Source organism: Arachis ipaensis, chromosome B2 (genome assembly GCF_059453495.1).
Source record: "Arachis ipaensis isolate K30076 ecotype BB chromosome B2, ASM5945349v1, whole genome shotgun sequence".
In the NCBI taxonomy this organism is placed as follows: Eukaryota; Viridiplantae; Streptophyta; class Magnoliopsida; order Fabales; family Fabaceae; genus Arachis; species Arachis ipaensis.
The window spans coordinates 32,242,436-32,267,884 of record NC_142437.1 but is presented as its reverse complement, the minus strand read 5'-3'; the positions used below and the strand labels follow the sequence as shown (position 1 = coordinate 32,267,884).

Sequence of the window (25,449 nt, the reverse complement as noted above, 5' to 3'; positions counted from 1 at the left end):
GATCCGTGACACTCATCATCATCCTCAATCTATGAACACGTGCCTGACAACCACCTCCATTCTACCTTCGATTGAATGAACATCTCTTGGATTCCTTAATCAGAATCTTCGTGGTATAAGCTAGAATCCATTGGCAGCATTCATGAGAATCCGGAAAGTCTAAACCTTGTCTGTGGTATTCCGAGTAGGATTCAAGGATTGAATAACTGTGACGAGCTTCAAACTCACAAGGGCTGGGCGTAGTGACAGACGAAAAAGGATCAATGGATCCTATTCCAGCATGAGTGGGAACCGACAGATGATTAGCCGTGCGGTGACAGCAGCACCTAGACCTTTTTCACTGAGAGGACGGATGGTAGCCATTGACAACGGTGATCCACCAACACACAGCTTGCCATAGGAGGAACCTTGCGTGCGTGAAGAAGAAAACAGGGAGAAAGCAGAGATTCAGAAGACAAAGCATCTCCAAAACTCCAACATATTCTCCATTACTGTAGAACAAGTATTTAATCCATGCTCTTTTATTCTTCGAAATTCATACTGATAATTATAATTGATTTCCTGACTAAGATTTACAAGAGAACCATAGATTGCTTCAAACCAACAATCTCCGTGGCATTCGACCCTTACTCACGTAAGGTATTACTTGGACGACCCAGTGCACTTTCTGGTTAGTGGTACGAGTTGTGAAAAGTTTGATTTACAATTCATGCACCAATGAGCAATCGTGAGCGACCAAGGATCCCACTTTTGTAACAGGAAAGTAGAGGCACTACTCAAGCGCTATGGGGTATTGCATAAGGTTGCCACTGCTTATCATCCGCAAACCAATGGACAAGCGGAAGTGTCCAACTGGGAGACCAAGAGAATCTTGGAGAAAGTGGTCAATCCACAAAGGAAGGATTGGAGCTTCCGGTTAGGAGATGCACTATGGGCGTATAGGACGGCCTACAAGACTCCATTAGGGATGAGTCCCTTCCGGATCGTTTATGGTAAGGCATGCCACCTTCTGGTGGAAATTGAGCATAGAGCCTATTGGGCGGTAAAGCAATGTAAAATGGATTTCACCAAGGCTGGTGTGGCCAGAAAATTACAACTAAAGGAGCTCGAGTGCTTAAGGATGGAGGCATATGAGAATGCCCAGATATACAAGAAAAAGACTAAAGCCTTTCACGATCACCACATCTGAAGGAAGGATTTTCAAGAAGGTGATGAGGTTCTCTTCTACAACTCGAGGCTGCGATTTATGCCTGGCAAGCTCCGTTCTAGATGGGAAGGACCCTTCAAGGTGAAAGAGATAAAGCCCTATGGAGTGGTAGAATTTTTTGACCCTCAAAGTGAGATGACTTTCAAAGTTAATGGACATAGAGTGAAGAAGTACCATGGCTACAAGTTACCAAGAGAAGTGGAAGTGCTCCTACTTGAGGATGCACCAAAGGGAGAGGAAGCTTAAGGAAAGGACCGTCCAACTTAAGGACCTTAAAGAGAAGTGCTTGGTGGGAGGCACCCCACCGTGGTAAGATCTTCCTTGTGAATACCTTCTTGTTTGTAGCTCTAGATTTTTGTATATTTTGTGACTTCTTGATGTTGTTGATTGCATAGGAATGCTAGCTTTGTTAATCTTGTTGGATAACTAGAATATTTAGATAGATTTCCTCATTTTGGTATGGATAAATTGTTGAAGTAAAGAGAATGCTATGTTTTGAATAAGTGCATGAATTTGAGTGTGTTCTCTTGACTACTAGCTTGAACACCTGCCAAGAATGTGTTAGAATATCCTTTTCTATGTTGTTTAAAAAAAAAGCAAAAAAGCAAGGAAAAAGGGCATCCGCGCGCAAGCGCACTGTGCGCGCGTGCGTCGGTAGTGCATTCCTTACTCCTGGGCCAAAAATCCGAGAGTCAAGCCCACTTTGTGCCCATTCCGTGCTAGGCACCCACGCGCCAGCGTACGTGCCGCCTGCGCGCCCCTTGCAAATTGGCCATCGACGCGCAAGCACACTGTGCGCGCGCGCGCCGATGGTGCTATATGAACTCCCTGGTACAAAAATGAGAAAGTTGTGCCATACTTGTGCCTAGTCTGTGCCCGCACGGATGCGTCCGCGCACTGCGCGCATTCGCACCGGTCGCCAATTCACTCAGGCACGGGTTTGCGCACTGTGCGCATCCGCGCGCCTGTGCTGCGTGCCACCTCTGGTACAAATCACCTGAGACTTAGGCCTACTTTGTGCCAACCCTATGCCAGGAGCCTAACCAACTTCGTGCGTACACGCCATTGACGCGTACGCGTCCCTCACTCCACCTTCACCGACGCACTAGCGCTCCGTGCGCGCGCGCCGGTCGCACGAACCAGTTTTAAAGCTGGCGCGCTCTGCTTCTATCCCTCTCCCACCTTCTTTCTTATTTCTTTCTTCTTCTTACTCCATCACCTCTCTTCTTCTTCTTCTTCTTCTTCTTCTTCTTCTTCTTCTTCTTCTTCTTCTTCTTCTTCTTCTTCTTCTTCTTCTTCTACAATCCATCACCACCGTCTCCGGTTACTTACCGGTGACCACCACCACTTCTGGTGGCCCTACATCTCTTCTATCTCTTTCTCATCTTCACAAAAGAAAATTCTACCTTGTTCTTTTACACTTATCAAGGTTATACTTCTTCCATATCTCATCTATTACTTTCTTTGCATAATCTCTTCTTCTAGTTAGATTTTTCTTGTTTATTTACTTATTTTCTCTTTTAGTTGCATGTTTATACTACTTGCTTTTTGCTTGTTTACTTTTTCCATCTTCTTGCTTTTCCATGGATGTTGAAATTGAATTTTAGTTTGCTTTGATGGTTCTTCGTGATTTTTTTTCATTATCTTTGTCAGTAAATGATGTTGTGTGATGATTGATATTTCATTTTGGGCTTGTAATTGGTTGAGTATCTCATAATTGCTTATTGCTTGTTAACTGCACGCCAAGTATTTGAGAAAATACACATATGCCATTTTGGCTTATTCTAGTCATATATCTTCAATTTGGTGCTTCCTCCTCACTCACTTGTTGTCTTCTAAATGCATTGAGTCCACTTTGCTTATCACTTGCTAATTAGATACTCATTGAACATGACTTGCTCTTTGTTATAGATGCTTGAGATTATTCTTCTCATGCCATTTTGCATGCTTCACTCCCTCTTGCATCCCATGCCAAGTGTTGTGACCCATGTCTCTATGATTACTTTGTTGTAATAATTCTTTTACGCACTATCTTTCACTTGCATGTTTTTGTTGAGATGACTCTTTGGGTTTAATGCTTTCCTTTTTCCCTTTCTTTTTCAGGATGGCCACCAAGAAAGACAAGGAGAAAGCTTCAAGGAAACCGGCCATAAAGAGGGCACCCCAAAGGTCAAACTCTAAGGCGCACTCTTCATTAGGAGCCAAACCCCTATCTAAGAAGGCGAAGGCACCCGCTCCTATTGATGAAAATGAGTAGAGCAAACCGGCAAAGGATTCTTCAAGATTCCCCAACTGCTTCTGTGAACTTGTGTTCCCCACCATGGTTGAGAGGAACTATCATGCTGAGCATCTACTCGCCCCGCCGGACAAGGTTGCTCCTTGTATTCTACCCTGCATTGAACGGCGAGGATAGGAGTTTCTTCTGAGAAAACCACAAGAGGTCAACCTCTCGTGGGTGGTTGAGTTCTACACTAACTACCATCTTCCCTCTCTTCAATTGGTATACATGCGCTAGAAGCAAGTATCAGTTTCAGAAGAGGCTATTCAGCAAGTGCTTAATGTCTTACCAATACCAAGTGACATGGATGGCTACCAAGAGGTCTTGCATCAGCGAGAAAAGTTTGGATTTGATTGGGACTCGATCCTCCGGGTCATTGCTGAACCAGAGGCATTTTGGACCCATGGTCGACTCAGGATGAGACCCAAGTGCATTGACGCTCGCTTCCTCACTGTAGAAGCTAGAGCTTGGGCCCAGATCCTATCCCACTATGTGCTACCTAGCACTCATAAGTCGTCCTTCACGGCGGATCTTGCTTTGCTTGTTTGGTGTGTTCTCACAGAGAGACCGGTGAACATTCCACTTCCTGTCAAGCAAGCGATGGGACAAGTCCACGCCCGGGGCAATTTGCCATTTCTAGCTCTGGTATCTGATTTAGTTGCTGTTGCGGATGTTCCTTGGGAAGACATGGACACGAAGGCTATAATTCTGGCTAAGGGCAATGTGGTCCCAAGCGGCAAATACTTACATCTTCCCATGAACAACCCAAGCCTTGACATAGCCCTCCCATATACTATTCCTTCTACCTCATCATCACCACCACGGCAAAGATCCACATGTCAAAGAATAGAAGATCTACACCGGAAGATTGATAGATATGAGCGGCGCAACCAACGCCGATACACTTGCATCAAGAAGCTTCTGCGTTGTGTTACCCCTAGCATGGAGGAACCTGAAATATTCACATCCACCTCAAACCCAAGTGATGGGAGCTCTGATGAAGGGGATAGTGAAGGTTCTGATCCCGACCGTCCTTTGCGCATTGTTGGTAGCACGGAGGACCGTGCTAAATTCTAAGTGTGGGGAGGTCGTTCGACCGATCTCCATGGGTAACAATCTCTCCCTTTTAACACCCATGCATTTATCTTTTGCTTAGTAGTTCGTACATTGCATGTGTAGTTAGTCTTGCTTGTAAATACTCTTTGCATGATGATTAGCTCCTATAGAATTACTTGGTCAAAGTAATGACTTCTTCCCCAAGAAACTGTAATTTCGGGGTACCCTACCAAATTTGAAAAAATTTTTGCGGTAAACTTGCTTCGAGAATGTATTTTAGAACATAGTGATTGAACTAAGAACACAAGCATGTAAGTTTTGAGCCTATTGTGTGGTTACATCTTCTAACCACTATTTCCTATTCTTGTGTGCATTATTCTCTCTCTATGATTGTAATCCTTGCTTTGTCTGATTCTATATGTCCATTACTTTGTGTATGAATGCATTTACATGATTGAGGCCATCATTCCAATAGTCACTTTTCCCAAACGGCCTTAACCCTTTTATCTACCATTGCTAACCAATTTTGAGCCCATGATGAACCCTTTTTGTTCTAAATAGAGCACATCAACAACCCTAAGTGAAAAATAATGGATGTCCCTAGATTTGGATCATTGATTAGCTTAGGTAAGTGGAGGTGTGTATCATTCAAAAGGGAGGGTGTACTTGGGAACTTGGGTAGATGTAAAGAGATGTATTGTGATTATAATTGAAAATTTTGGGAAGTGAGAACATACTCATTATTGAATGATTGAGCCATATGCATTGAAACTTTTATACATGAAACCCCAAGAAAGAGGGGACCAAAAAGAAAAAAAATTTTGTATGTGTATATTTGAGAATGTAAGAAAAAGAAATAGAAAAAAAATATGTATATATATATATATATATATAAGAAACAAAAATAGAGAAAAAAAAAGAAGGAAGCAATGAAAGGGGACAAAAAAATGCCCCAAGACAAAGTAATAATAACAATGCATATGAGATGTGAATTGAAAAGAATGCATGAGTATGCGAAAAGAGTGAAACTCATGGGTAGCGTAGCTAGGTAATGTATTATAGTTGTATAGGTTGTTCTATGTGTCTAGTGGGATCCTAGGTTAATCAAGGACTCAAATCTTAAGCTCACTTGACCATATACATCCTTGCCTTCGCCCTAGCCCCATTACAACCCATGAATAAGACCTCATGATACTTGTAAGCATGCATTAAGTAATTGTTGATTGTTAGATGAAAGACAAATCTTGAAAAGCATGATTAGGTGAGGATTGAGTGACGAACCCTATACACTTGAGCGAATAGAGTGGATACACTTTCGGTGAGGGTTCGATACTCAACTCCTTGTTCCCGGCTTTCACAAGTGTTCATCTAGCAAGTTATATGCACTTCATGTTGATGTTCAAATTGGTAGGATTCATGAACTACATAGCATTTTCACCCCGTATGCTCATATGTGTTCTTGGAGAATAGATTTACCCTTGACCAAGTAGATAGATGATTTTACTTTAGTTGCATGCATTCATTTAGGAAATTTGCATTTCATAAACCCTTTCTGACCATGATCTTTGGTCTTTTTATTTTAAGCATGAGGACATTCTTGGTTTAAGTGTGGGGATATTTGATAAACCCCAATTTTGTGGTTTATATTGTGTAGAATTTGGGGGGTTTTGTCAATATTTCTCACACTTATTCACTAAAATTGCATGGTTTTGTGTTCTCTTCCTAATTTTGCTTCATGATGAAAAACATGCTTATTTTGCCTTAGAATTGCTATCTTTTGATCCTCTTTTATTGCCATTTGATGCCGTGATGTATTTGTTGAGTGATTTTAGGATTTATAGGACAAGAATGGCCTAGAAGAGGGAAACAAAGCATGCACAAGAGGAAGGAACATGAAGATTTGGATTTTGGGAACTTCAGCATGGGCGCGCACGCGTGGAGGAGGACAGCTGGAAGCAGCGCGCAAGGATGGACGCATCCGCGCGGATCAGAGAAATCCCACCGACGCGCACACGCACGCGCGGAAAGCTGCTCGTGACCTCATTAAAGGAAATCGTGCCTGGTGATTTCTGAGGCTCATCAGGCCCAAATTCAAGCTAGTTTTGCATGAAAAAGACCCAAGGATGCTAGGGGAAAGGGGGGATCAATCATTTTACACTTAGACATAATTTTTAGCTAGTTTTGGTTCTTTGTTCTTCTAGAGAGAGAAACCCTTGTTCCTCTCTAGATCTAGCTTTAATTTGATCTTCCCTTGTTGAATTGTGAATTGGATCTTGTTAATTACTAGTTTTAATTGTTTAATTTGAATTCTCTAGTATAATTTTGTTTAGATCTTGTGTTAGTTTTATGTCTCCTTGTTGTTTATCATTTTATACCCCTTTCATGAATCTTGTGGATCTTGATTTGTTATTGTTGCATTAATGATTTCTATGATTAATTGTGTTGTTTGAGTGATTGTATGTTGATAATTGTTAGTGGGTACTTGTTAGTTCTAATTCAATTGCAATTTGAATATGTCTTTTGTTAATGCTTACCATATGTTTGATGAAATGTTTCCTTTGATTATGGAGTAGTTTTCTTTACTCTTGGCATAAGCTAAGGGAATTGAGTGACCTTGAGTCATTGGGTCTCATTGAATTGGTGATTTGAGAACCCTAGGTGATCAATTTGATACCCATTGACACTAACCCACTACTAATCTAATTAGTAGATAGGTTGGGACTTGTGGGTTAATGTGATCAAACCTATTTAACGTACTTCAAGCCTAGGAGTAGACAATACATACTTAAGGCTTTTGAGAAGTAGACTTAGTGGGTTAGTACCTTGTAATTATCAATATTTGCTATGGAAACAAGGATGACGACCTCAATTCCCATGCTTAGCCAAGAGTTGCTTTTATCATTCATGTTTGAAAACCCAAAAATCTTGATTGCTTTGTCTTAGTTATAGTTACTTGTTTAGTTTAGAATAGAATCACATTGGATGTTACTTTATTAGTTTGGAATTATTTACATCTTGCTTTAGTCAATTGAATTAGTTTCTTGCATTTCAAGATTACTTGCTCGTTAAGATTCCTAGTTTAATTTCTCCCTCATGACTTGCAACCCCGGAATTCTAACCAATGTTGATGCACATGTTTGTTCATTTCTTGTGAGACGACCCGAGGTTTGAATACTTCGGTTATTTTTATTGGGGTTGAACTTGTGACAACCAAATTCCTTTCTAAATTTGACTCGAGGATTGTTGTTGGGTAGAGCTATACTTGCAATGGGATTTTATTGAGAAATTCTATACCGACATAGTCCTCGACCATCACGGACCAACGAAAGGATCATTAAAAAGGGTCAAAAACATCTCGCAAGGGCCAAAGAAAAGCTAAAAAGCCAAGACAGAAGTGCCTAGCTATGAAAGTACAAGTCTTGCAAAAAGATACTACTTAAAAAAGCAAAAGCACAAACAGAGCTAAAAAGTCATCCAAACAAACTATAAAGAAATGGTTCCCCTTGGAACACTACCTAAAAAGTTGTTGGAACATGGCTAAAAAGCTCACGTCAAAGGCGCGACCTAGCAAAGCAAGCACGACCCCGAGAAAGTAATAAAAGCCAAAAAGGTTAGAAATCACTTAAGGCTCAAACATGCTTAGCTAAAAGGGGAACAGCTCCGCTCAAACAAAGGAACAATCTCGAAACAGGGCTACAAAAAAGTCATTTGAACAACCTAAAAAGGTTCTATAAGAAGACTAAAAAGTTGTCAGACAAATTAGCCCGGACACCAAAGGAGCACCTCGCCCAAGCAGAGAATAGATAAAGCAAGGCATGATCCAAACGGAAAAAAACCCACACTGCAAAAGAGGTCGGACAGGAAAAGTACCAACCCTCTGTAAAAATCCACAAAAGTTGCAAAGGTATTATTAACATATCAGCAAAAGCATATCCATAAGAATAAAACATTAAATACTCAAAGGCCACCTAAGAGGCAGCCCAGGAGTTTAAAGTGTTTATTTTTTCAAAGCAAAATTTGCTGAGAAGCAACTAAAAGTCACAAAAATCAACCACAGAAAGATTTACAGATAAAACAAGTTCAAAAGTCCACAAGTCGGACTATAATGCAAAAACAGAAAGTTATAAAGGATCCAAATTTTCCCCTGTAGTAGCATCCCGGGCTGGGGGAGGAAGAATGGTCGCGATCAGAACAGCATCAACAGTTCCATCTGGACGGCTTAGAATCTGCACGTCGGGATCGGACTCAAGCTGGTCGACCTCTGAAGGAACGGAATAGGCTAAAGCTGCCGAGGCTTTCCCTGGTGGCATAAGAGGAGGACCCTGATTCTCATCATCAGGAGCAGGCACGAGCTTGCCATCCACCACTAAATTATCCATACTGAACAAGGAGAGATCAGCCTCAGGAGCAATAACTTGGACCTGAGCCTTCAGGATCTCGAACATAACAGTCATACTAGTTACCATATGTCCCTGAAGCTCGGCATAATCATCCTTGGCTGATTGGAGCCTCTCCTTAGCTTCCAGCAGCTCTCCATAAGTCCGGGTATAGCTCTCCTTATACTTTTTTGCAGCCTCATCAGCTAAGTTAGCAGCTGCCTCCTCCCTTGTAGCCCGTTCCTTTTCCTTCTCCACATCAAGTTCCAACTTGACAACCCGGGCATCCAGCTCATCCTTCAGACCCTTTATCCTATCAAATTCAGCTCGAGCATCCTCCATAAAAGCCTTAGTCGCATGAACCGGAGAATCATGGACAACACGAAACAAGGCCGCACCAAGGTTGGCCATCCGAATACTATTACTAGTAATAAAATCCAGATGGCGAAGAATAGACACATTATCCATGTGGACTTTACCATGAGGAGATATCACCTCGGTGGTAAAACACACACCGTCAAACTCCTGGCTATTCAGATCAAAAGTACCAATAGTTTTTTGACGCTTTGGAGGAGGACCAGCAGCAGTAGGAGAGGAGGCAGCACCAGAGGTCGGTTGAATAGGATCAGAAGGAACCGTCTGAACTTGGGGCATCAGAATGATCTTCCTTGGGCCTAAAGTCTTAGAAGTCGGCTTCTTCGGAGGAATCTGAGAAGACCCTTCTCCTGGGGTCTTCACCATCAAGTTTTGTGCAACCGTCGCCTTCTTAGCCCTACGGAAGGCCTTCATGGAGTCCGTAGATTTTACCATTTCTGAAAAAGGAACCAGGAAAACAAAGTTACAGATAAGTAAGGGATAAATCAGCAAATAACAGAAGAAAGCCATTAGAAAAAGAAGTCAGACACTACCCAGCTCAGCACGGATGAGGGAAGGATCTCCTAGAAACCTCTTTGTGTCCAGATGAGGAAGCTCCCCCCAGTTATCCTCTAAAACACCCACAAAGGCCTGTTCAACCTCATCCAGACTCTCCCAAGAATACTTAGTAGCTACTATATCCTTTTGCCAACACAAATGGAAGGCCGGCTCGTCATTTTCATCTAAAAAGAAAGGTCGGGCATTCTTGACAGCTCAGACCTTAAAGTAATAGTTCTTAAAATCCCGAAAAGACTCATCATACATAGAAAACACCTTTTTCCCCTGGGTATCTAGGAAAGAAATCCAAGAAGCCTTTTTCTTGGCCACTCCAGGCTTGGTCAACACAAACAGATAAAGGAAAAGAGATACGATAGGTCGGACACCTAACTCCTGGCACAATAGCTGAAAAATCTTAATGAAGGCCCAAGAGTTCGGATGAAACTGGGAAGGGGCCACATTGCAAGTCCATAACAGGTTGGTCTCAGAAACAGTAAAAGGGATGTTGATGTTCAGCAGACTAAAGAAATAGTCATAAGCATAAAAAAAGGGGCGTTCTCCCTGAGTCAAAGAGGAAAAACTAACCCTCTCCTCAGAATCGGGCGACAGCAGCTCATAGTTTTTTTCATCGTCCCTATTGCTACAAATCCTATGGTATCTCCTAAGCCTCTTACAGTACTCCGGATTGGCCACGGTAACACACATCAGGACTATAAAGTCCAACCAGTCGGCCATGCCGTCAGGGATCTTGGTAGACATCCAACAATATTTTTTCGGGAAGACATACGGCAAACTACAGCTACAGCAAAGGAAGATAACAAGGGTCACTACTAAACAACTCGGACAAAATAACAAAAAAGAAAGAAGAAGGGGAACAACCAAACAACACAGAGGCGGGGCAACAAAAAGGGCACCCCAGGGTCTACGAAAACAAGGAGTATTCAGCAATGCCCAGGGGCACCCTTTGGAGGCAACAACAGAACAAGAACCCAGAAAAGGGAATGACACAAAAAAATTGGAACCCTAACCAGCCTTAACCCTTTCAAACATGCAAGAAGCTCAACCTAAGTACCAGTATTCCCTTATACATTCAGCAACAAAAGACAAAACTACCGATAGCAACAAGGCGCATATAGGAGCAGCAGAGAAAATCACAACGTCGATAAAAAACAAAGACGCAATCTTTTCGCGGAAAGAATCAAGCTTTTCAAGGCAAACTCAATAAAAATAAAAACTTTGCAAGTATGCAACAGTAAAAGTATACATAAAAGCGATTATCAAAGCATAAGAACGAAAAAGAAAATACCAACCTACAGAGAAGAGGGAACAGGAGCGATAATTGCCCAGACAGAAGCAACAACGAACACAACAAAGCGATTTTTGGAGCAGAGAAGGAAGGAGGCTTGGGGGCGTAAAATCAGAAGAGTTAGCAAGCAATGAGCGAAGAACAGAAGGTGAAGAAGAAACTGAAAATGAGAGTAAAGACTCTTCTTTAATTTCAAAATAAAATACAAAGAGGGAAAAGAAAAACGGCAAAAAGAAGTTAAATGAGCTTTTAAAAACCCTCACACATTCCCAAGAAAAGCGCACGCGCACTACAATTAAAGAAAGAAAGAAACGCTTCACATTCAAAGCAGAAGCAACCCCAACCAGAGCTATACAAGAGATCAACCAAAGGTAAATACTCGAGCACGACTTTCTCAAAGGGGTCGAAGTCTAAAGACACGACCTCAAGGGAAGGGTCGAAACTCGAGCAGGGGCACTGTTCATACCCTGGGTCGAGCTACACGACCTGGGTTGACTGAAGACAAGAGCGACCGACCTCTTAAGGTTGGATCGCCACTGACCTCTCTGATAAACCACTATTTTATGGTTTATCTTGTCCTCAATTGAGTGGATTTTATCAACTCTTTACCCACTTATTCATACTATTTGCATGGTTTTACAACTCCTTCATGATTTTGTACTATGATTGAAAACATGCTTCTTTGATCTTATATTTGCTTATTATTAATCCTCTCTTATAACCATTATATGCCTTGATATGTGTGTTAAGTGCTTTCAGAGATTATAGGGCAGGAATGGCTTGGAGGATGGAAAAGAAGCATGCAAAAGTGGAAGGAGTACAAGAAGTTGAAGAAACTGCAAAGCTGTCAGCCTGACCTCTTTGCATTCAAACAGTCATAACTTGAGCTACAGAGGTCCAAACGACGTGGTTCTAGTTGCATTGGAAAGCTAACGTCCGGGGCTTCGATTTGATATATAATATGCCATAGTTGCCCTGACGCTAGGTGACGCGACCGCGTGCTCCATGCGGACGCGCGCAGTGACCGAAATTCAGCATGTTGAATTCGCAACCAGCGAATTCTGGGTTGTTTCTGACCCAGTTCTTGACCCAGAAAACACATATTAGAGGTTATAAAGTGGAGGAATATATCCATTCATAAACAAGCTTTCAAATTCACAATTTTAGGAGTAGATGTAGTTTTTAGAGAGAGAGGTTCTCTCATCTCTCTTAGGATTAGGATTTAGGACTTCTCTTAGTTTTAGGAGTAACTCTCAATCCAGGTTCAATGTTCTTTTATTTATTTTTCCAATTTAATTTATGAACATCCATGTCAGATTTAAGTTCTTTTGTTAATGCAATTTGAGGTATTTCAGTTTAATATTGCTTTCTTTTATTTACATGATTATTGCTTCCCATCTGAAGGCATTCTTATTCCAGTAGATTTACTTTTCCCCTTTTGGTTTTGGTTAAGAAATCAGTAACTCAGGAGTTATCCAATTCAACAGCATAATTGATAATTGTTATCTTGCCAATTGAGTTGAACTTCAATAATCCCAATCTTTTCTTAGGAAATAAATAGGATTCGAAGATCAAACCAATTTATCCCTTGACTTTCCTTTGCTTTAGTAAAGGTCAACTAAAGTGGAATTAAGATTCAACTTTCATTATTATTGATAAGGATAACTAAGTCTGGACTTCCAATTTCTCATACCTTGCCAAAAGTTTATTTTATAGTTATTATTATTTTATTTTACTTGTCATTCAACTAACTTTTTACCTTAATCCAAAACCCCAATTTACAAGACTCATAACCAATAATAAGAACACCTCCCCGTAATTCCTTGAGAAGACGACCCGAGGTTTAAATACTCGGTTATCAATTTCAAAGTGGTTTGTTACTTGTGACAACCAAAACTTTTGTAAGAAAAGTTGATTGCTTGGTTTAGTAACTATACTTACAACGAGAGTTTACTATAACCTCTAAACCATCAATCTTCAGTTCTTCAAAATGGTGCCGTTGCCGGGGAATTGCAAACGTGTGCCTTATTATTGGTTATTGTAAATATTTTATTTTTGCTTGTTTATTTGTTTTTATTTTTGTTTTTATTTTTGCTTTTTCTTAAGTTAAGAGGTTATTGGTTTTTATTTTAAAATTTTTTATTTTATCTTATCTTATTTCAAAAATCAAATTTTAAAATTCAAATTTCAAAATTTTCAAAATTCAAATTTAAAAATTTTCAAATTTCAAATTTCAAAAATTCAAAATTCAAAAATTTAAAATTCAAAATTTCAAAATTTAATTTTCAAATTCAAAATTTAAATAACCTTTTAATTTAAAATTTGTTTTTATTTTTGTTTTTAATTTTTATTTGCTACTATGAACTCTCACCCCTTTGGCTATGAGTCTGGTTACAATTATGTTGCAGGAAGAAGAAATTACAATGAGAACAGGCATCAAGGTTGGAACAATCAAAGATGGGAGGAGCCACAAGGATTTGATCAACCCTCATGGCAACAACCACCTCCAATGGACTATCAACAACCACCACCATATGCCTATGAACCCTTTCCTCAACATGACTTTGGACCACCATACTCACAAGCCCCTTTCCACCATTCACCTCCATATGACCCTAGCCCACATCCACCATACCAACCACCTTATGAGCCAAATGAACCATACACAGAACCACCACCTTTCCAACACAACTACTCTCATGAACCACCACCTCAATATTCACCATCTCCATATCATTATCAAGATGAACCACCTTCCTATTATGAACCCTCTCTTCTAACCAATGAATCCTCACATCCACCCCAACCTCCAATGGATGACAGACTTCGTGTTATTCTTCAAAGGCAAGAAAGGATGAATAAGAGTGTGTAAAATTTCGCGGCCGCCTTTGGTGAGTTAATAAATATAATAGCTTCCCAATATCTGAGCACTTAAAGAACTCCCATGGCTACATGTAAAAAATTAAAAGAAGAGCAAAGCATGAAGAAAACACTAGAAACTTCGGTGGACAATGAAGAACATGTCTTTGTATTGGAACAAGTGGAGGAAGCCATAATAGTTGCAGAGGAAGAAGTGGTTGAAGACTTGGGAGATGCTGAACCTCCATGGGAAAGTCAGGTTATAAAACCTCCTTCCAAGGCGATTGAAATTGATGCTGAGGAGGGTGTACAACCTCCATTGTATATCATGACTAGGGACTTGGAATAGGTTGATCAAGAGATGGAGATTAAAGAAGAAAAAGAAGCTTGCAAAGAGGTGGAAGTTGTCAAAGAGCACAAGGGAGTGGAGCTTGAAATCTCTGTTCCAAACTTGTTAGAGACCCCTCCCCCTAAGTTGCCATCATCCTTCACAACATTCAAGTGGGTAAAATTCATATCCCTTAGCTTTCTAATTCCACTTGAATATGGGCTACTGGAGACAGATGGTCAACTTAGAACTCTTTGTGGCATTAAGAGTAAGAGGAAGATGGTCAGTGGTAAGAATTATCCTGCAAGGTTCATTATGGTTGGAAGCTTTAAGTTTAAACGCAAGGGTTGGTGTAAAGCTCAATTGAATGGGTCTAGGAAGTTGTTTGGATGCTTCAGTGAGAATTCTAAAGCTGAACCACCCAGATGGAATCATGATGATCAACTTGAAGACGGGTGTAAAAGCAAGATTTAGGATCCTGGAATCTGTTCTGACATCCAACACCTCGGGAGCCTGAGAATCTGTTTGAAGCTGCTCAAAGGCTTTACGTGCCTAGTTTGGGATCCTGGAGGCTATTGGAATTACAAACATTGGTGGAGATTCCTGGATGAGTTCAAACACAAGCCACCATAACAGGAAGCTCATCAAATGTCTAACTTAAGGACTTTAACTAAAAGTGCGAGGTGGGAGACAACCCACCATGGTATGATCCTTCCTTTTTCATTTTTAGTTAGTTTTATTTGTTTTCGAGTTTCATTTTATTTTATTATATTGAACCTAGAGTTTTGCATCACATTCATATTAACACTGCATTCTGCATTTTTAATGCATTAAAAAAAAAGAGAAGCACGCACGCGACGCGGTAGCGTCGCTGACGCGTCCGCGTCATGTGGAAAAAATGGCTCCCACGCGACCACGTCACCCACGCAGCCGCGTGACCTGGAAATCGACGTACGAAGGGTGCACGACCGAAAGTTGTGCGAGAGTGGTGCTGGATTGGTGCTGACCGCACACGCCTTACCACGCGAACGCATGGCTCACGCGTCCGCGTCATATCCCTATGATGGCCACTCACGCGATCGCGTCGACCACGCGACCGCGTCACCCTGGATTTTGGCAATACCAAGTTTCGAACAGAGAGTTGTGCGACCGCGAAGCTGCACTCGCGCCACTAGCACAAATCAAGTCACGCGATTGCGTGCTCCACGCGTCCGCGTCGCTTGACCTTATTGCACACCACGTGACCGCGTCACCCTTGCGACCGCGTCGCTAGCGTCACACAACCTATCCAGATTAGTGCAAATTTTCTTATCTTTTCTTCTCTAATCCTAATTTCTTCTATCTTTTTTTCTTTCTTCTTTCTTTCTTACTTTGTTTCTTTCCCTTCTCATTCTTCTTATCTTTTATTTTATTTTATTTTATTTATTTGCATACTTTCATTCATTGCATATTTTTATTTTTCTAAATTTATTATTTTACCATTGGTGTTCAAATGTTCTTATTCAACTGTTATATCTTTTCTGGTATTATCTTGGTGCTTATGACTTGTTTTATTCTGATTGGGTAACATTATTTAAATCAATGCCAATCTTTTATATCTGTATTACTTTTGCATTGACATGAATTTATATTATCTCTCCTTCCCCACTCTCTTCCCCATTGTTGTACATTTTGTACCACTGGCATGCCATGGCTTCTATTGTTTTCTCACTTACATGTTGTAGCTACCATGTAATTGAGACCCTTATTATTTGGCATTAACCTACCCATACTGTATTTATTTTCCTATCTTTATTTCTGGGTTACTCTTCTTCCCTTTTTCTTTTAGGATGGCCACCCAGAAGGGAAGCAGAAGACGTTTACATGGGGAGACAGACAAGTTCATCTGCAAAATCTTGAAGAAAAGCATCAGTTGGAGCAACCAGTCCACCTGCACATCTCAGCATGCACCGAGGATGGTGCAATCTTTAAGTGTGGGGAGGTCGATACCGATCTCCATGGGTTAGTTATTTCCTGACTCAACACCAAAATTTTTATTTTATTTGTTTGTTCATTGTTGCATTTGCATGTTTGATTGCATATTTGTTTAATTTTGTGCATATTTTACCACTTGGTTGAAGTAATATTTTCTTTTTCAAGAAACTTTTTAGAGCATTTCACTAATTTGAATAAAATTTAATGTTACACTTGTTTGAAGAGATATTATACTAGAACATGGTTTAGAGCTCGAACATACAAAACCAGTGAGATTTTTGAGCCTATTTGAATTGGTTGCATTTTACCAACCAATATTTTATTTTTTGTGTGTGTTTTTCTCTCTAAAATTGTGATCTTTGTCTTGCTTAATTCTATATTTCCATGGTTTGATGTATACATGCAATTATATGATTGAGGCCTTTGTTTCACTGAGCTTACATACCCATATGGCCTTACCTTTTATTATCCTTTGCAAACCAATTTGAGCCTATTTTATCCTTTTTATTCTTTATTTTAGCTCATCACTAACTCTAAGCGGAAAACAATAATGTCCTTAATTTGAATCCTTGGTTAGCTTAGACTAGTGAGGGTGCTTATGATTTAAGTGTGGGAAAAGTGGGTTTCAAAACATTTGGTTTGAGAATTGGGTGTTATATATCTTTATGAAAATGTGAAAGAAATGTTTAGGACATGTTCATGCATTCAATAATTTAATCATATGCATTGAGAAAAACAAAAGAAAAAGAAAATATACATACATATATATATATATATATATATATAAAAGAGAGAGAAAAAGAAAGAAAAAGAGCAAATAAGTAAAAGGGGACAAAATACCCCAAAGTAAATAGTGAAAGCAATGCATATGTACTGTACTTGAAATTAGAATGCATGAATATGTGGAAAACATGGTTAATGGATAGTTAGATGTGGTATTATGATTACATGGATTGTTTAAAGTTAGGTGGAAAGTTTAAGTTAATTAAGGATTCAGATTTTAGTCCACTTGACCAAATACAATCCTACCTTGACCCTAACCCCATTACAATCCTTAAAAGACCTCTTGATATGTGTATCTGTGCATTAAATTTATGTTGATTGTTAGATGAAGAGCAAGCCTTAGAAAGCAAGGTTAGTGGAGAATTGAGAGAATCGAACCTTAAACACTTGAGTGATTAGAGTGTATACACTACCAGTGAGGGTTCGATGCTCAATCCCTTGTTCCCTGCTTTCATGAGCTATCTTCTTACAAGTTTACTTGTACTTTATTTTGTATGATTTGAATTAGTGGAATCTGATTTATATTCGTCTTGGAGAACTTATTTTACTTTTAACCAAGTAGGTAGAAACATTCTGCATATAGTTGCATTCATACAGATAGGTTGCATTTCATACATTCTACCATTCCCCTTCACCTTTATAGTTTCTCTTGAGCTTAGCATGAGGACACACTACAAGAAAAATACCCATTCAGGTACACTTGAAAAGTGTAGCCAAAAGTGAAAAAAAATGATGCCTTAGGCTACGGCTACGCTTTTTGGGCTACGGCTACATTTTTTGGGTGATTCCTATTCAGCCGTTGCCTATTCTCAAAGGCTACGCTTTTCTGCACCAAGGGCTACGCTTTTGACGTTTGGGAATAGGCTACGCTTTTCAAGTGATGCTGTCTAGGACCAAAGGCTACGCTTTTCAGCTTTCATTTTTCCAAAATAGGCTACGCTTTTCAACGCTACTGCATCACTTGTAAAGCGTAGCCACATTATATACCATAGCTACTTTTTATAAGTGTAGCCTTAGGTCCCTCTTTTTTTTGTATACTACAGCTACTGTATATAAGTGTAGCCTTAGGTCTCATTTTTTTTCTATATATATCTAATAATTATTAATACAACATAATAGTTAATAATATGATTACATATATAATAATTCTGCATTTTTATTTAAATGAGTTGAATATTATAAAATAAAAATAAATACATAATTATACTTATAATACACTTATAATAATTATACTTATAAATGCCTGGTAAGAGAAGTGGCGAATTACTACAAAGTTACGAGCTTCAAGAAATTCAAAGAAATAACACACTTATAATAAATTGCAAATCAGTATGTTCTTCTATTATCATAGAAATATCATCATGTTAAGGACATTTTTGTTGGGGGGGGGGACTATAAGCCAACTTGTTCAACTATTGAGTTACTAACTTCAGTCAGCTCTTGGTCAGGGATCCTCGCCAATAGAGACACTTCCAGTCTTGCATCATTGTTGTCGGCTAGTTGAGCTTCAAAATATTCATCAAATGCAACTGACAGAGGTGATTTCAAATTCAGAATGATATATTGAAATTGATATTATAAAGCAAAAGATAGATAGCTAGGTAAATTAATTATACAGCAAAATAATTAAGTTTTGTACCTGAACCATAGAGAGACAGTAGCTTTAGCTCCTTTAGGTAAAACTTTATAATCATAGGATTTAAGAAGTTCAACACTAGCCAATGGATTCCCGCCAAAGGTACTGTAATCAATAATATACAAAGAAGTTCAGCACTCTTCTCTTGTTTAATTAATAAACAAAATTGCTTTCATTTCAATAAATGAAATTACTCGACCTATACAGAAGACTAAAAAATATTGCCAAGTGGTAAATAGAAGTATAAAACTTCAGACAACAGTCACAACTATCGGCAAGAAAATGTAAATAAAGGAATCATAATAAGGTCCATTTATAAAAAGCATTTGTATGATAAAATCAAACCTTCCATGCTCTCCTGGTTTTATACAAAGCATTACATCCTTGTCTGCAAGAACTGCACTCACAGGAAAAACTCCTCCACCCAATGCTTTCCTTAGTATCTGAGTAAAAAGACATAATAAGGTTCAACTCATAGTGCTGGGAAAGAATAAAAAGATATACAATTCACAAGGTTAAGCTGATTTCTATTTTCTAACCACAACATCTGGGCGAACTTCTTCCCAGTCACAAGCCAGCATCTTCCCTGTTCTTGCTAACCCACTTTGTATTTCGTCTGCAATCATCAACACATTATATCTGGTGCAAAGATCTCTAACAGCTTTCAAATAGCCATCCGGAGGAATGATTACCTTCAAATAAATAATAAAAACATATCAAAAGATGCAACCGAGATATGTACTTTGAGAAATCAGAACATAATAAAAATATGAATATTCAACCGAATGTCATGGCTCTTGACCAAAATGAAATCTATAAGCACACTTATCTTTTTTTTAGCCAAAGAATTTGAAGAAGCAACAAGGATTTCCCATTGTATGTAAACATAATATAAAACAATCAAATGGTGAGACCGGAAATAACATCATCAAACTATAACATCTGGGTATAATGTATATAGCAACTTCTTTAGCATCTCAATTTTTAATTCAACCAACAAGGTGAGTGTTGCCAAGCAGATTAAGTGTCCTCAAAAGATCATACCCCAGCTTCACCCTGGATGGGTTCCAAAAGAAAACCAGCTATGTGTTCTTTTTCTAAATTTTTTCACAGAAAAAAAAAATCAAAGATCAGTCAATTTAAACTAAAATATAGTGATGAAAATGTAAAGCAAAGTATGGGAGCACTAAGAACCTTTAAAAATTCTTTCAAGGGCTTCTGCATCACCAAAATCAACTTTAAGATGGCCAGGCAATAAAGGACCAAAACCCCGGGTAGCTTCATTGTCACAACTCATAGATATAACAACTAGTGTACGGCCATGGAAGCAGCCACAACATGACACAATAATAGCCTGCCACAAGTATCCGTGAACATAAATAGACAAACACAAGGAAAATTAAAATCTGCATCTCATAAACAGAAAAGAAGATGCTATATTTTGAAGAGTAGACTTCCTTCATTTTATCTTTGCAGAGGAGGAGTACCAATACATCTTACAAGCATTTAGTTTCCAAAATATTTATTGAGAACATATGTCAAAACAGATTCTTCAGGCCATAGCTAAAGCATTTCTCCCTTTAGTTTTGTAAATACTATTAATATCCACAAAGAAAAGGGGGTTGGGGGAGGAAAAATAAAGTCATAAAGTATTGTGGATTTCAGCTTAGCATGTCATGAGATATTCCTTGTGTACTAGGCCACAGACCCACACTAAGCAAACATTCACTTCAACCTCATAACCTTGGAAAATGTAAAACATTAAGATATGACTACTGTTAAGATGATCTTATTGTTATACCTCATCTTTGGGAATTCTTTTCTTTTCATAACCCCACTTTCTTGCTAATTTCAGAGCTGTTTCCACTCCTTCAGCACCAGTGTTCATGGGAAGAACCATATCATAACCAAGCATACTTGTCAAATGCTCAGGAAATGGTGGAAACTGATCATTGTAAAAGGCTCGAGAGCTCAGGGTCAGCTTTTCTGCCTGCTCTGTTAAGGCTTTCAGAATTTTAGGATGGCAATGTCCCTAAGAAAAAGACAGGCACTTCAATAATTAAAAATTAACTTCTATAACTCATTTGGGCACCATTTTTGAATCAAAATTCGAGATCTATAGCTTAGGGAATAACCATGAGACAAGTGCATAGCAACCAAAGGACATCATCACGCACTTCAATCATGAAAAAGGAGCAATGCTTTAATACCAGAATTCATGTAAATATCAAGCACCTCTGAGCAGGAACAGGGAGATCTGGTACTCCTCCAGAAGAATTGCCATATAAATATAAAAGCAGAGTTTAGTGGAGCATCACTTCTTATTTTTTTGCACCACAACAAGATTAATGATAATGCCTTCACAGATATAACCTGCTTGATTAAACACAACAATCAGATGAAGTTGCAAAATTAAGATTACCCTTAATCAAAGTAAATTGAACAGATTTCATATATAAAATATAATTTTTACCTAAAAGTTAAGCAAATCAAAACAAGCTATATATATGTATTTCACAGATTAAAACTCCCAAATTAAAACCCCTAAAATCGGAACCCTAAACCTCTGAAATTTCAGAACCAAATAGAAATTAATACATACATATTCAACGATGTGAGCACAGATAAGACGATAATGAGAAGCACGGAGATGACGATGGTGACAGTGGCGCAGCAACAGCGATGGTCAGAACAGCGATGGTCATCAGCGATTAGGGCATGGAGAAGACGATTAGGGTAGAATGGAGAAGAAGAGCGATGGTCAGTGCAGCAACAGCGACGATCATCAGCGACGGCGAGAATGGCGAAGGTGAGGGTTGTGTGCGACAGGGTTGGCGAAGGTGAGAAGCGCAGAGATGAGAGCGAACAGGAGTGACGGTCAGTGGTGAGTGGTGATGAGTGGGTTTCTTCGCGATGGTGAGAGGGTTTCTGCGCGATGGTGAGTGGTCAGTGGCGATGGTGAGTGGTTTCACGGTCAGTGCAGGGATGAAGGAAAAAGAGGGAAAAAAGAGGAATTTACACAAATTTTACTAAGTGTTTCGAGAAAAAGAGGGAAAAAAAAGTTACCAAGTGTCAAGTTTTTGGCTTTAGATACATTAGGCATCACTTTTTAAGTGTACTTAAAACTTAACAAATAAGCTACTCTCTAAAAACGTTTCCTTTGATATAAAAAGTGAACCCATAAATATTAATCTAAGGCTACGTTTTATAAGTGATTTCTATAATACCTAAGGCTACACTTTTTAAATGATGCCACAATTGTGTATCCTTTTCCCTCATAAAAAGGCAACACGGAGAAAAGCGTAGCCTATTAATAGGCTACGCTTTTCAAATGTAGCTTAAAAAAAGTGTGGCTGAATGGGTATTTTTCTTGTAGTGACATGCTAATGTTTAAGTGTGGGGAGGTTGATAAACCACTATTTTATGGTTTATCTTGTGCTCAATTGAGTGGATTTTATCAACTCATTACCCACTTATTCATACTATTTGCATGGTTTTACAACTCCTTCCTGATTTTGTGCTATGATTGAAAACATGCTTCTTTGATCTTATATTTGCTTATTATTAATCCTCTCTTATTACCATTAGATGTCTTGATATGTGTGATAAGTGCTTTCAGAGATTATAGGGCAGGAATGGCTTGGAGGATGGAAAAGAAGCATGCAAAAGTGAAAGGAGTACCAGAAGTTGAAGAAACTGCAAAGCTGTCAGCCTGACCTCTTCGCATTCAAACAGTCATAACTTGAGCTACAGAGGTCCAAACGACACGGTTCTAGTTGCGTTAGAAAGCTAACGTCTGAGGATTCGATTTGATATATAATATGCCATAGTTGCTCTGACGCTAGGTGACGCGACCGCGTGCTCCATGCGGACGCGTCGCAGTGACGGAAATTCAGCATGTTGAATTCGCAACCAGCGAATTCTGGGTTGTTTCTGACCCAGTTCTCGGCCCAGAAAACACATATTAGAGGCTATAAAGTGGAGGAATGTATCCATTCATAAACAAGCTTTCAAATTCACAATTTTAGGAGTAGATGTAGTTTTTAGAGAGAGAGGTTCTCTCCTCTCTCTTAGGAATAGGATTTAGGACTTCTCTTAGTTTTAGGAGTAACTCTCAATCCAGGTTCAATGTTCTTTTATTTATTTTTTCAATTTAATTTATGAACATCCATGTCAGATTTAAGTTCTTTTGTTAATGCAATTTGAGGTATTTCAGTTTAATATTGCTTTCTTTTATTTACATGATTATTGCTTCCCATCTGAAGACATTCTTATTCCAGTAGATTTACTTTTCCCCTTTTGGTTTTGGTTAAGAAATCAGTAACTCAGGAATTATCCAATTCAACAGCATAATTGATAATTGTTATCTTGTCAATTGAGTTGAACTTCAATAATCCCAATCTTTTCTTAGGAAATAAATAGGATTTCAAGATCAAACCAATTTATCCCTTGACTTTCCTTTACTTTAGTAAAGGTCAACTAAAGTGGAATTAAGATTCAACTTTCATTATTATTAATAAGGATAACTAAGTCTGGACTTCCAATTTCTCATACCTTGCCAAAAGTTTATTTTATAGTTATTATTATTTTATTTTACTTGTCATTCAACTAACTTTTTACCTTAATCCAAAACCCCAATTTACAAGACTCATAACCAATAATAAGAACACCTCCCTGCAATTCCTTGAGAAGACGACCCGAGGTTTAAATACTCGGTTATCAATTTCAAAGGGGTTTGTTACTTGTGACAACCAAAATTTTTGTAAGAAAGGTTGATTGCTTGGTTTAGTAACTATACTTACAACGAGAGTTTACTATAACCTCTAAACCATCAATCTTCAGTTCTTCACTCTCCTTAAAGAGCTCGGCCATGTCGTCATAAAGGCCCAAGTAGACCCACACGAAAGGATGCAGCCCACTCTAAAGGCGGCTAGCCTAAAGAAATAAGGTGGTTTTTCTCAAGAGATAAAGATAAGATAACTGACTTATCTTAAAGTTCATTCCACGCTACTATAAATACACTGGAGCACCCATGTATAACTCATACTCTGATTCTACACAAAAATCTACCTAAAGCATGTGCTAACTTAAGCATCGGAGTCTCTTGCAGGTACCACCACCCTCCAGTGATCAAGGATCAGTAGCACCACCAGATCCAACAAAGTCGGACGCGATAGCTCTAGTCACAATAACAGATCTCATCCAGGATCGACCTTCGGTTTCAGGTAATCCTCGGAACACTTAGGTTGAGAATCTAACCATATCCTAGCTCTGTCTCTAACAACAAAAGGGAAAAGCATAAGTCTGTAGACCTCAGGATTTACTCCATTGGTCTTAACAGTGTCACAGATTTGCGAGAATTCAGATATGAATTGATGTGAATCTTCCAGTGAAAGTCCATAAAATTTGTAATTCTGTTGCATTAGAGAGACTAACTGGGGCTTAAGCTCAAAATTATTTGCTCTAATGGTAGGTATGGAGATATTTCTTCCATAGAAATCAAAATTGGGTGCAGTGAAGTCACCAAGAACCTTTCTTGTATCTCCTCCATTGTTCTGCTCGGCTGCCATGTTTGTGTTTTCAGTTTCTTGTTCGTAAATTTCTGTGAGGCTTCTTCTGAAGTGTTGTGCTTTAACGTGTTGTAAACGCTTCCTTAGGGTCCTCTCAGGTTCAGGATCAGGATCAAAGAGAGGTTCTTTATCTCTGTTCCTGCTCATAAACAAGGAAAAAGAAGACAAGAAAGAAAAAGAATGGGAGCTCTATGTCAAAGAATAGAGAACTCCCTGTGAGATGTGAAGAATAAAGAGGAATGAAGATAGAGGAATGAGAAGAAGAATTCGAATAGAGGGGGTAAAGAACTCGAAAATTAAGAAGTAAAAAGATAAACTAGAATTAAAATATTTTGTTTTTATTTTATTTATTTATTTAATTTCGAAAACAAGAAGGAAATTAAAAGCTAATTAACTAAAATGATTTGAAAACTTGACTGTGATTTTCGAAAAAGAAGAGAGAGAAAGAATTGAGAGGTTTTCGAAAATAGAAGAGAGAGGAATTAGTTAGGAAGTTTTGAAAAAGAAAAAAGAAAAAAGAAGTAACTAATTAAGAAAGATTTGAAAATAAGATAAGATAGGAGAATTGAAAAAGGTTTGATTTTAAAATTTAAAATTAGAAAAGATAAGATAAAAATTAAAAAGATTTGAAAAAGATTTGATTTGGAATTTTGAAATTGAAACAAGATAAGATAAAGATTTGAGAATAAGTTAAAAAGATAAGATATGAAGAATTGAAAAAAAAAAGATTTGGAAAGGATAAGATTTGAAATTTGATTTTTGAAAAAGATTTAATTTTGAAATTTGAAATGAATTTTCAAATTTTAAATTTTGAAATTGAGTTTTAAAATTTGAATTTGAAATAAGATGAGATAAGATTTTTTGAATTTTAAAGAAAGATAAAAAGATAAGATAAAGATTTGAACATGATATGAAAAGATAAGATTTGAAATTCAAAATTTAAACTTTACTAACAAGAAAATACCAATCTTAGAAATTTTTAAATCAAGATAAGAAAAGAAGGTAAGAATTTTGAAAATTTCAATAAAGATAAAAAAGATATGTTTTTTATTTTTTGAATTAATGAAGAAAGAGAAAAACAACTAAAAGACACCAAACTTAAAATTTTTAGATTAAAGACACCAACTTTTTGAAAAAAATAAAAGAAAAACACCAGAAGACACC

The 25,449-nt window shown here is 38.4% G+C and overlaps 2 protein-coding genes across 2 annotated transcripts; both read right to left on the bottom strand.

Moving 5' to 3' along the window:
• Window positions 1–8,662: 8,662 nt before the first annotated feature.
• Window positions 8,663–9,385, bottom strand: LOC148573505 (uncharacterized). Its single transcript, XM_088505794.1, has one exon. The coding sequence runs from the start codon at window positions 9,383–9,385 to the stop codon at window positions 8,663–8,665; it is 723 nt and encodes a 240-aa protein (XP_088361920.1).
• A 49-nt stretch (window positions 9,386–9,434) lies between these two features.
• LOC148573504 (ornithine aminotransferase, mitochondrial-like) lies at window positions 9,435–20,742 on the bottom strand. Its single transcript, XM_088505793.1, has 10 exons — window positions 20,517–20,742; window positions 19,910–20,069; window positions 19,760–19,812; window positions 19,255–19,407; window positions 19,061–19,158; window positions 18,719–18,820; window positions 10,415–10,628; window positions 9,826–9,973; window positions 9,496–9,729; window positions 9,435–9,442 (listed from the first exon to the last, which is right to left on the bottom strand). The coding sequence occupies exons 1-10, from the start codon at window positions 20,628–20,630 to the stop codon at window positions 9,435–9,437; spliced, it is 1,284 nt and encodes a 427-aa protein (XP_088361919.1). The 5' UTR covers window positions 20,631–20,742.
• Between the last annotated feature and the right edge of the window lie 4,707 nt (window positions 20,743–25,449).